The sequence below is a fragment of the Meleagris gallopavo genome, chromosome 15 (genome assembly GCF_905368555.1).
Source record: "Meleagris gallopavo chromosome 15, MGAL_WU_HG_1.1, whole genome shotgun sequence".
NCBI lineage: Eukaryota > Metazoa > Chordata > Aves > Galliformes > Phasianidae > Meleagris > Meleagris gallopavo.
This window is the reverse complement of record NC_139418.1, coordinates 16,957,185-16,969,339: the sequence shown is the minus strand read 5'-3', so window position 1 is coordinate 16,969,339 and position 12,155 is coordinate 16,957,185. Positions and strand designations below refer to the sequence as shown.

General features: G+C 47.3%; 1 protein-coding gene across 2 annotated transcripts in view; it reads left to right on the top strand.

Annotated features, from left to right (window-relative positions):
* Positions 1-12,155, top strand: part of NR3C1 (nuclear receptor subfamily 3 group C member 1) — a 55,321-nt gene that overhangs the window by 38,932 nt on the left and 4,234 nt on the right. For both annotated transcript variants that reach the window (XM_085236857.1, XM_085236858.1), the window contains 4 exons: positions 1,929-2,207; positions 4,712-4,856; positions 9,521-9,651; positions 11,632-11,789. In XM_085236857.1, coding sequence (XP_085092983.1) covers positions 1,929-2,207; positions 4,712-4,856; positions 9,521-9,651; positions 11,632-11,789 — 713 coding nt within the window. The remainder of the gene's footprint in view (positions 1-1,928; positions 2,208-4,711; positions 4,857-9,520; positions 9,652-11,631; positions 11,790-12,155) is intronic.

Below are 12,155 nucleotides of genomic sequence, written 5' to 3'. Positions count from 1 at the left end.
CATTTGTTAAGGGGCTGTTGAGATGCTGTGGGTTTGACACGTGGCAGTCTGGCCAGCCGACATCACACAGCTCCGCTGCGCATCCCTTCCGTGGCAGAGCCCTCCTTCTGCACACGGTGCTGTGCTGTTGCTCTGTTACCTGTCCTGTGCAGGGGTCCCTCCATGAGATGGGGTCGTCCCCATTGTGCAGCTGGGACCTTGCAGCTGTGTCTGGCTGTCCCAGAGGAGAGGCCCTTCCGTGGGGTGGGACGGACCTCATTCACTGCCTCTGTAACATCCCACGACGATCCCCATCTTTTCAGCTGCGTTGGGACTTTCAACCCAGCTGTGGGCAGCTTGGGAATCCCTTAACGCCGATCTGCTGGACTGCAGTGTCCACAGTGGGAACTGCTGGTGGGCAGCACAGAGCCAGCACAGCCACACCAGCCTGCACTGCAGCTACTCTGTTCCCTTTCAGCAGAGCTTTTTGGATGCTGGGGCTTATTTCTGTGCCAAGTTTATCTGTAGGGTTTATCTTTTGCATTTTGCCTTAAGGAGCTGGTTTTTAATTTGTGGTGTTTTTCTATTTGAAAGTATAAACCTTCCTTTTTTGTGAGTTACAACAATATATCTACGTCAGGCTTAGTAGTGCAGCTTAATAAAATTCTTGCACAATACTTTATCTTATCTGATAGTTCTTTGATTGCAATTTTACCAGACTTTCTGGTCTGTAAGTATTCCATCCTAGGTGTCTGCATTAACCTGTAGGCATGTGCATGTAAATTTATGTTCATTTAAAAAAGCAGTTCATTTGCTTTTGAGAACAAGGATGATGGCAAGTGTGTGTGTATGTATAATACGTAAAAGTAATGATAATAGCAAGAGAAAGAAGCCCTTTGCTCCAAAGGCTGGTTATTGCTGTTCTGCCATGGAAGCCCCAGCAGATGTGGACAGTATTTAAGCTTTTGCGAAAAATCAATTTATGCAAAGTCCATAGAGAATTTCTTATCCTTTCAGAGATTCTGAAGACTTTCTCACAGGGAGAAGTGGGGTTGGGAGGGGGACGTTGCATTCTGTCAAGCTGCAGTTAGTGGACTTCTGGCCACTGGAGACACTGACTAGATCAGCAGAAACTTGACAAACACGAAAGCACTTTATGCGGTGTTTTTCTGTGCTATTGGTTTATCTCTGAAGTTGCAGAACAAAAATCCATCAATTAATTGATAGAAAGGGAAAGAATTAGGTTTCATTCTGGTCTCAGCCAAACGGTCCATTGAGTTCAGCCTCCAGGAGAGGCCAGACAGGAGATCCCTTTATTGACAACTGTTGCTTCAGCTTCTAGTTTATGGTTAACATCTCTGTGTGACGTTTTATTTATTTGGTATATGAACGTAATAGTTTAATTATACAGCAGTGATTTACATGCAAAGAAGCTGGCAAGAGAAAAATCTCCTCCTGCCCAGCATTTCAAAAAATGTTTTCCCTGGCTCGAGAGACTGAGTCACTTCTAACCCATTAAGTGTATTTCTTTCCTTCCCTCTGTATGGCTTCTGCACTTCATATACCAAGGAAATGATGGCATGCCCACTCTTGCAAGTCTTTTCCCAGCAGTGCTGTTCTGTCACACGGAGCCGGGCTGATCTGTGCGTGTAAAGGTTGGGGCCAGGCCTCGTCTGTGTCCTCCTTGCAGACGTTCTCCTATGCAGAATTTGGGGTCATAGCCATTAATGTGACTTTGATTAAAATGTGAGATAAGCAGATTTTCACAGGGAGTTTGGTAAGTATTGAAGTGGAATTATTTACAGTTTATGAAAAAGAAAAGTCCTTGAGGAGTTTCAATCGTCCGATCCGCAAACGAAGGAAAAAGAAGGCAGCATTTCGTGTGCTGAGGATGTAATGGCACGTGGTTACTTTCCGCCACCTCACAGCAGTTATTCAATCTTTCCTAGCTCGCAAAACGAAGAAGAAGATAAAAGGCATTCAGCAGGCCACTGCCACGGGCACCAGGGATGCTGCCGAAGCTGCTGGAAATAAGAGCGTGGTTCCCGCATCGCTGCCGCAGCTCACCCCCACCCTGGTGTCACTGCTGGAGGTGATCGAGCCCGAGGTGCTGTACTCAGGCTACGACAGCACGCTGCCCGACTCCAGCTGGCGCATCCTGTCGACCCTCAACATGCTGGGAGGACGGCAAGTGGTGGCTGCAGTCAAGTGGGCAAAGGCAATACCAGGTGTGTGTTAATTACAGGGTGCAGTCAGCTGGGGGCTTAAATGTCTGTCTTCGTATTTGATGTTCTTCAGAGCCCTCAGATAAGTACTAGCAATACTTGAGCTAGTCCAGAGCTCTGTGCTTTTGGAGTGGAGCCTTCACTTTTATAGAATGATGCTGTTGTGCTGGCTTATCTGGGTCTGCATTCAGGTGGTTCTGTTTTCCAACCCATCACCAAATCTGTAGTTTCTTGTTGACTGGGAATGGGCATTTGAGCGTTCCAGTTCAGGACAGGAACCCAAGATGTTCATTTTCTCTCAAGCCTTGTAGCTACGTGATTACATGGGGAATTTGGAAATGTTCTTGCTGTTTGGCTCCTGCCTGAGGACACTTAGCAGTTGCCTTACAGAAGAAAAGTCCAAAATCACAGCCGTGGCCATAACGTGTGGCATCCCATAGTGTGTCTCTGGGCCACAGGAGAGCTGAAGATCTGTTTCTTTCTGACAGAACAAAGACAAATGTTTTTCTCCCCTTCTCTTCTAGTCACTGCCATTACCTGCTTCCAAAAACAAACTGGCAACAGCACTTCCACAGTGCTTTGCATCACTGTGGGACAGCCTGCAGGCTGCTGGCATTCTGAAATAAAACTGACACGGCTGGGTTCTGTGTTTGCAATCTCTTCTGGACAGTTCCCCTAACGAGATGAATCCTGCAGGTTATAACGTGTTCTTTGTGAACATAGCGAGCTTCTGGTCAATAATTTTATTAATAGGGACTATTATTATCATGTTTTTACACTTTTTTTAAATTACTAAGGCGGTTCTTTGTGGGCATATTTAATTTGTATGTACTTCTGCTAAGTGTCCCCCAACCCACAGACTGGCAGTGCTGGATCCTTGAGCTGAGGTTATCAAGGCAGCCTTTTCCCGAGGAGTTTTTGAGCAAAACTTTTGAGATTTGACCCAGTAAGTTAGAAATGAGTTTGAAATAATTTGCTTGTATTTTAGAAGCAGTAAATAGTGGTTAATAGTGGTTACTGCAGTCTCCAAAGCCAGAAGCCTGCTTTGAAGCTGTTCAGACCTACCGAGTTTTGCTATTTAATAATCTACTGCCTACTATCTATTTAAACGTCTTCAGGAAGCAGTGCTGTAATGAGCTCTTTAGATGCCAAATGCCTAATGAAATTAAATAAAATCAACTTGAATTCAGACTTTAATAATGATTCATGGTGACACAATGTTTTCTTGTTAAATGTAGGCATGATCCGATAGAAACTAGCATTGCAAATGAAAAGCTGCCTGCATTTTAAGCCTGTTTAAGGGACCAATTTTCAGATTTTACACATTTCCTCATTATCTTAATTGGCTCTATTCATTCTACGTATTCTTACAAGATTAACTACCATCGTTAACTGTTTCTATGCATATTTTGTAAGTTCTGTGTACGATTCCTGAATAAGAACAAAATTTGAAGTTACATCATTTATCATCTTGTGGACTGCTCGCAAACATTAAGAAAAACACTGTTAATTACGGAAGATTGCCAAATGACTGGTAGTGAATATTAGATCTTTTTGTCTTGTGGTCTATCTTTGACTGATTACCTTCCCCACATAACCACACGCACATACTCTGATGTATTTTTTTTTAAAGTATTACCTCCCCTTCTGTTCCTCTAATACCCATCAAAGCGTATCCATCTGGCACTGTCAGAATTACAGAGTCACCAGGGTTGGAAATGAGCTCCGAGATCATCCAGTCCAACCGTCCACCAGAGTTTTCCCACTAAATTCCCTCCCTCAGCACAACATCTGAACCTTTCTCGTACACCTGCAGGGAAATCTCCATCCAGAAAGCAGCTCGCAGCAGTTGCAGAAGGCCAGCGCTGTTGGTGGGTGTGCATTTCTGTAGGGGGGTCTGAGAACTTGCTGTGTGTGTAGATGCCAGCGTGATGGATGAGATGGGGTTGGAGCGTTACTTTCTGCGGCCTGTCTCTGCACAGTGCTTTCTGCCAGGCCGCTGTTCCTCACGTCAGGCAGTCGCCCCAGGCCGCGCTGTGCTGAGCGCTCTGCTCGGACCCCTCCTGCCCAGAAGCTGTAATCTGAGTGCTGCGGTTGATTTTTACACGTGCAAATATTTGAACGTAACCTTGGTAGTTGGAAAATGGTGTTTGCACCCTTTTAAAGTACTTCTATTTCCAACAAGACTTTCATGTAAAAAAAAAAACAACAACCAAAACCCTTCATTTTTGTTCTATTTTTTTTTCTGCTACCAAGAATGCGGTCTGAAATACAGAAACGCTTGACTGAATCAACTGGCAGCAAGCAATCTTGGTGTTGCAGGTACTGTCATCACATTTACAGAAATCACTACGAAATTCACTTTAAAAAGCAGGAATCTGCATTGGTGGTGCAGAGGTTGTACTGATGAGAAGCAAAGTCTGTTTCAGAGTTCTTTGTGTTCTGGGTTTGTTTTTGAGGTTTCTTTTGCAGCCACACCTCACTGCTTTTATTTTTGTGTCGTTAAGGTTTCAGAAACTTACACCTGGATGACCAAATGACCCTTCTGCAGTACTCCTGGATGTTCCTAATGGCTTTTGCTTTAGGATGGAGATCATACAAACAATCAAATGGAAATCTCCTGTGCTTTGCACCAGACCTGATTATTAACGAGTAAGTAAGACTGCATCCTTGTCCTGTTTTACTGGGGAGATGCAGACTGCTGCAGCCCATCCATGTTCTGCGTGGGAGAGGCGAGTAGCTGGGCAGCAAAGGTGCGGGGATCCCAGGTCCCTTTGTTGTTTGCAGCGTTGTTTTCCTTCCAGCAGATTGCTTAGTTTTCACACAGGTTTCCTGAAAGAGAAATGTTTTCAATACTGAGTGCATTTGTTTCCATGAAGTTCTGTGGGAGATGCCCGTATGAAATGTCCCGTGCTGCGACCCTTCCTGCAGTCATTCATCTCACCAGGGCCAAAGAAGCTGAAGTTAGAAGTAACTGTGGGATGGAGGGAGAAGCTTAGCAAACTGCACAGTGTGCTGTGCATTTGGTGTATAGGAGTAATCTTACCTGTTTAACTGAATTCTTGATTGGTTAAATGTTTATATCTGAGCACGGTGAAAATCTGGCTTAAAAGGTCACAAATGGAAAAACTTACGCATTGTGTTTTTATTGTTGTTGAACTTTGTTACCAGTTTTCAAGAGAAAAACAAATTTGCTTCAGTATCTGGGCATCTTTCTTATACTGAGCATCATCGTCCTTGTGTTTTTCGAAGTGGTGTTGTGTGGTCACCTGTGCTGTGGAGGACTGAAAGAGGGAACTCTGGCAGAGGAGGAGATGGGCAGCGAGGTTGGCTTGAGCTGTGGGGGTTAGAAGTGGCTGCTGCAGATGTGTGCACAGTGCAGAACCTGCCAGGTGCTGCTCTGCCGCCGTGGCTGCAGGTCGGTCCGGCTGTGCCTCTCGGGCTGGGGAGCCCAGGCTGCCTGTAAGCTCTCCTGCTGGGGTGCAGGGCGCTGCCGGCCGCGCTCGGCTTCCTCGCTGTGCTGCTCTTCTTTGAGGCTGCTCAGCGACTGCGTGCTGCAGCCGCCCCATGGGGCAGGGTTAGCAGAGCTGTGGAGCGCCCCGCCACCGCCTGCTGCACTGTGGTGATGCTAGCAGTGCTGCTGTGTGCTGAGATGTGCCGTCTGTGCTTTGAATTAGTTGCTGAAAATACACTGTGGGTGTCAATGTTGGAGGTTGCTGGCCAGAGCCACTCGAGATCCAGCTCAGCCACCCGCGGGCCCCAGTCAGCAGGATGTGATGGCTGCGGGTTTGCTGTTCTTTTCCTTCATCGAATGAAGCAGTCCATGCAGGGCTGCGCAGGGCCATCCACAGAGCTTATCCAGCTCTGGGATTGCACCACCAAGGGTCTGAAAAGCAACGTGAGTGACAAGTTGTGACCCGTGTCCCAGTTCCCCTCTGCAGGCAGTGCTGCCCCTTGGGCACATTTTGAGATAGTGTTCAATATTTTTGTTCCTATCGCACTTCAGTTCCTGTTCTCCCCAGCCTGTTCTCTGCTTAAAAACCAGTGGTGGTTCCACTTCCTACGGGATTGGCCATTTACATTTCATAATACTTCTTTTGTTTCCATTTATTTGTTTGAATATTCTTCCCTGTAAATATATATCCAGGCCTTCATAAACTTTAATAATTTCTTCATAGTAATTATTTCTTTCTTTGGGGTGGGAGGGGGAAGGAGAAAGGTGGGGACGGATGTATGCCCGTCTGTGTAGTTCTGTTGATTAAAGTTATTAGAATATGTCTGTGAAATAAAGAGGTTTCCCCATGGTGGAGTTAATTGAAGTAACTGACGTCACTAATAATTTGAGATAGCATCTCAATTGCTACATGTCAGATATCTCCTGCAGTTTTATCAATGGGTCAAAACCACAGAGCTTGGCAGTGAAGTATGTGCCTGTACTCTAAAAAAGCAAGGGTAATCCTGTTCTACTCAGTATTAATTCTCCAAAGCGTTCTGGTTAGCAGTTCCAGTATGTGGACTGTTCATGAAGATGACATTTGTTTTCAATAACATTTGTTGACTAAGAGGACTGCAGTTCCTTCTGACTCCTCCTCCAGTGTGCTTCAGGTTCCCTATAAAACTCTGGTCGTAACTTTTTATGTACTATTCAGCAGTAAAACACAGCCACCTTTGAGTTAGCTGTGGCAGCTCCTAATGGTGCATAAAGACAGTGTGAGCTGCCAGACGTGTGCAGAGCGCAGTGCTGAAGGGCTGTGCTACTGGGATGCTGGAGTGGGGGGAGGGCAGCAGAGATGTCGTGTGCATCAAGAGAATGGCACACAGACCAGGTCTGCTCATGCTCTGCTTGATACTGGATTCTAAAGATGGCATTGTGGCACATGATATTCCCAAAAAGGCACTCTGGAGTTCATTTGGTGCTTTCTCCTGAGATGCATTGCTTTGTATTTTTCACCCAGCCGCTCCTTTAGTGCTCCCCAACCTCAGGGTCTGAATTAAGATAACATTTATTATGTTATAGTGATTTATCATATATTTAGCCTGCTTCCTGTGTTACGTACATGTACAGCATACATATATGTAAAAAGTTTTTCTACCGGTTGTAGAAAAGCTTGGCAGCTCGATGCTTAGGCTTTAAACCATCACCTGGTTGTTGGAGAGATGTGAGTGCTGCTGGTCTGGTGGGACTGTGTGACCACAGCACAGCTGTGACCGCCCCCAGTCTGCTCACAGCCTCTGTTTGTATCACAGTGCTCATGGAGTTACAGGGAGGGATGCTCAGCTGTGCTCATTGATGCACAGATGGCTTTTGATTGCGACCTGGCTTTAGAACGAAGGTTTTGAAAGTTGTGTCTTAGGATTCGGGCTGTGTTTGCATGCACACCATCCTAGCTTTTGCTGTTCTTAGGTCTGAGCTCATCTCCTCTGTCCGTACAGAGCTGACTACCGCAGCACAGCTCTGCATTGGCGCTGCTGGGACAGAAAGCAAGGAACTGTTAATTACAGTTTTACAAGCAGTGTTTTATCAGTGTTCTTATTCCCAGAATTTTTTTGAACATACTTTTGTAACCAGTTCTGTGCAATCCGTATTGTCTGATTTTCGGAAGGCAGCATTTTGTTTACTGGTTCTCTGGACTTGGCAGAGCCGAATGACTCAGCAGGGCTGAACGCCGTCGCATGCTTTTATCGGCACACATCCCACACGTGTGTGTGTTCATTAAGGGTGACTTGCACGGGCTGCCATTTGTGTTATATTTGAGCCTGATGCCCAACTTGCACGCTCCTTTCTGTTTACCAAAGCAAAAGAAGATTAGATATTACAGAACAGAGATGTGTTTTGAGTCAGGCTATATACACAGTCACTAATGCGGAATCGCTTGGGAGATGATAAACTGCCATTAGTCAGCTGCTTAAATCTCAGCTTCTGTGAAGGCCAGGGGTTGCACAAACGTTGCACTGTTGCACTGTGTGGCCCGTTGCACTCTGCCTGGCCAGCTGCCTGCTCTGCTCCCATCAGCACTTCGTGAGCTCGGGGTACCAGCAGCACTCAGACCTTCCTTTCCCCTGGCTGCCCAGGGCCGGTCCCCATTGGGGCTTTGCTTGAAGGCCCCGCAGTCGGTCGGCTTCTGCTCCTCCCTCCCGTGCTGGCAGCTGAGCTCGTTGCCTTCCCGCAGGGCGGTGAGGGGCAGAGCTGGGCCCCCTTCCCAGCCCTCCTCCCCACTGCCCCCAGCAGAGCACAGCTCTCTGTTGGCTCAGCTCTGAGCAGGCGGGCCGTGCTGCACTCTCAGTTTTTGGGGACTGCCATCGCCACAGCTTTGGTATTAACCAAAATCTGCATGGAGATAGAGTGGATTCCCAGGCTCGGGGTGATGACCGCATCTACAGCAGATGGAACAAATGACAGGCTGACCCATTTCATAACATTTCTTTTAACCTTCTGCCCAGAACTGGTCATACTTCTACACGAGGAAAACTGCTGAGCCCCGTCGTGGAATGTGTTTGAATTACCCAATTGTAATGCTGTCCGATGCCCTTTCACACAACCCAGAGGGCTCAGCAGAAGTTTTTCCAAGCATCCCGGCAGCTCAGTGCCAGGTGGTGCCCTGCTGTGAGCCCGGCACGGCGCCGCTGTGTGAGCGCAGGCTGTGCTGCACCTGTGCAGCTTCAGGAGCCCCGCTGCCCGCTGATTCCTTCTGTGCCTCAGAAGGAATGGGTCAGTGTTTGCGTTTGGAGAAGGTGGGTTTTCTGGACTTGTGCTTTGCGTGGTTGCTAGGAGATCTAAATAGCTTGTATTTCTTGCTCTTACTCTTAGGATTTCCTCTTATTCTTAGGATTTTGCACTTCAAGGAAGGTGCGCGTGCTTTGTGTTGGCCGAGGGTTTCCTATGCTGCTTTCCAGCAGCAGTTACGTTTCTGTTGTATGCGTCGGCTCTTGCAGGGCTGAAAAAGGAGAACTGAAAGATGCTCGCAGCTCCAGAGGAAACGGAGCCATTTCATAACCAAATCCTCCTCTCATACTGGGATTCAATTTCGTTTCTTCGTTGAGATTCTAATATTGAATAGAAAATGTTTTGGAAAAGGTAACACTGTGTTTCAATATGTTATATTCTCCTGATGCTGCGGTTTGGGGCCACCGCTTCCATGCGGTGACTGAGGCACTCACCCTAAGGGAGTTCCCTGCAGAAAACTGAAGGCTTGTTTGCTGTAAGCCAAGTTCTGACATCTGCCACTGCCACCCCACTGGTCCTGAGGGAAGGATGGAGAAACTTAGATTTGGAACTTTAAGACGCCGTTTAACTAATTGTTGTCTTTATTTCTCAGGCAGAGAATGAATCTACCCTGTATGTATGAACAATGCAAACATATGCTGATGGTTGCCCGCGAGCTGTCACGGCTTCAAGTCTCATATGAAGAGTATCTCTGCATGAAAACATTGCTTCTCCTCTCTACAAGTAGGTGGACATTTAAACACCTGTGTGAGCAATGTGCCATGAAACGTGTGCAGCGTGGCACTGTGTGAGGTACCTGATCACAAATAGCGCTCGCAGTGCTCAGTTTGCTGCCTGACCACACGGGGTTACTGAGAAGTTGTGCTCAGCAGGCATGGGATGTTTGTGCCATGGCAGTGCAGACTGCATGCAGAACTTTGCAGCTCCAGCAGAGGCCTGAGCCACAGACTGGCTGGGCAGTTGGCACACAGAGAAGTGGCCAAAGCTCTGACTTACGCCCAAAAAATATTTTTAAAAAAATCGGAGAGCAAGGTCTGATCCCCAAAGCTGTTTCCTCCCCAGAAAAGTGACTGAACTGTCCTAGAAGTTATTTAAAAGTTGCCAAATTACAACTGCTGCTTTCTGCATTTGCATCTAGAAAGTATGTAGTGGATTTATGACAGATGATAAGGTAGATGTATATAATATACTGCACAGTGGCTTTATATGTCTTTCAATGAGATGAACTGTAATTGGAACGAGTCACAACTTGATAATGTTCTATTTTCTGTATTGCATGGAAGGTCAAAGGATAGCACCAAAATAGTCCTCTTCTGGACCACATACAACGATGCTAATATGAAGCATTGTGTAAATGTGTTATTTCTACTCTGTATTATTATTCCTTTCTACCTAATGATTTTTTTTCTCTCTTCACACACTGTTGTTGTAACTCCCTGACAAGCTTCAGTTTTAACCCTGGCTCGGTGCAGTGCAGACTGAGAATAGCTGGGGAGATACAGCTGGGATGTGCATGTGCACAAGGGGAGCTGTGAGCAGTGGGGGCTGTGAGCGATGCCAGCACTGTTCTCAGCCCTTCAGGGGTCCCCAGGCCAGCAGTCCCATGTGCAGAGGTGCTCCTGAAAAGAAATCATCGCTGCCACAGCTCCACACTGCTGCGGTTTGTAAAGGCTGCAAACTTTGCTCAAATGGGAGATTTAAATCTAAAACCTCTCCTGAAAATTCCTGACGTGTTTTGGGCGTAAGGGGGGCCAACTTTCCTACAGGATCTGGAAATTTCCTGATGGGAATTTCCATGTCAGGAGTGGGAAGGAGACCGCCTTAGTAGAATTGAGCCCATTCACGAGCAATGTGTGACAAGCGCTGGCTTGAGGCAGCAGAAGCCTTCTTTGTTGTCCCTGCACTGAAAGACAATGCGCTCTCACATTTCTCTTGGAGCCCGCGTGTTGTGTAAGTGGCACACTGTGGCACTTCTGAGAGTTGAAGGGCTGAAATGTGCATCGTTTTGTTGATCTGTGACTTCACAACTGAAATGTCCGGTTACTGCATTCCCGGGGTCTTTTCTAAGAAGAGGAAGAAGAGGGGTGCAGCGGAGCCCTGGGGGGCAGAGCACGCATTGCACACAGCTCTCACTCACAGCCCTTCTCCTTCACACGATGGACACAACCCAAGGCATTGTCTTGATGCCATCTCCTGCACGGGCCAGGCAGGCTGTGGCACTGCAGGTCCTCGAAGGGGCTGTGTTTTAGGGGCCTCCTTTCACCCCGTCCTCTCTTCCTTTCAGTCTGCTCTGTCTGTGCTCCCTCCCCCTGTAGCTCTTGTCATTTGCTCCAGTGCAGGGACAGAAGGCTGCACCTCATGGGTAGGGCCATGGGAAGGGTAGGGTCTGCCTGGTGCACCCACTCTTGGCCTTGTGAAGGGCCTTCCTACCAGCAGCACGGGGTGCCGGCCCCCCTCCATCCTCATCCCTCCTTGTTCCTGGGTTGCCCGTGGTTGAGTGTGATCTTCTCTTGGCCAGCAGCCCTGTGCTGTCTGTTGAACCAGTTGTCTGTCTCAGTTCTCTCTTCTTCCTTCTCTTTCAGCTCTCATTTCTTTTCGTAATTGAAAATTGTGTCCTTCTAAGTTTTTGCGTAACTAATGTAAGATTGCTTAACTGATAACACAGTTCACAGATGTATAACCTAGATGTGTATCGTGTTCCAGTTCCTAAGGAAGGCCTGAAGAGCCAGACTTTGTTCGAAGAAATTCGCATGACATACATAAAAGAGCTGGGAAAGGCCATCGTGAAAAGAGAAGGGAACTCGAGCCAGAACTGGCAGCGGTTCTATCAGCTGACGAAGCTGTTGGACTCTATGCACGATGTAAGTCCTGCAGGCACGTTCCAGACAAGCGGCCGGGATGTGGCTGTGCACTGCTCTGCCCTCAGCTCCGCTTCAGGGCCAAATGCCGTGGGCTGGGAGGTGGAATGTGATGTCTGATGAAGGACCAGGTGAAGGAGGTGAACTTTCTGCTCTCAGAGCACCTCTTCAGTGGACGCTGTGGCAATTAGATCTTTAATTAGCGTGTATTTCGGTCTCTGGCTTTTAAAAATGATACTGCTTTAAAACTGAGGAGCTGCGTCCCCCGAATGCACGGAGCTGCCAGGCTGTGGCTCAGCTGGACGGGGCGAGGGAGATTTCAAGACCTCAGTTTTCCTTGCCCTGTTAGTTTACCTGGAAAGATTTTAT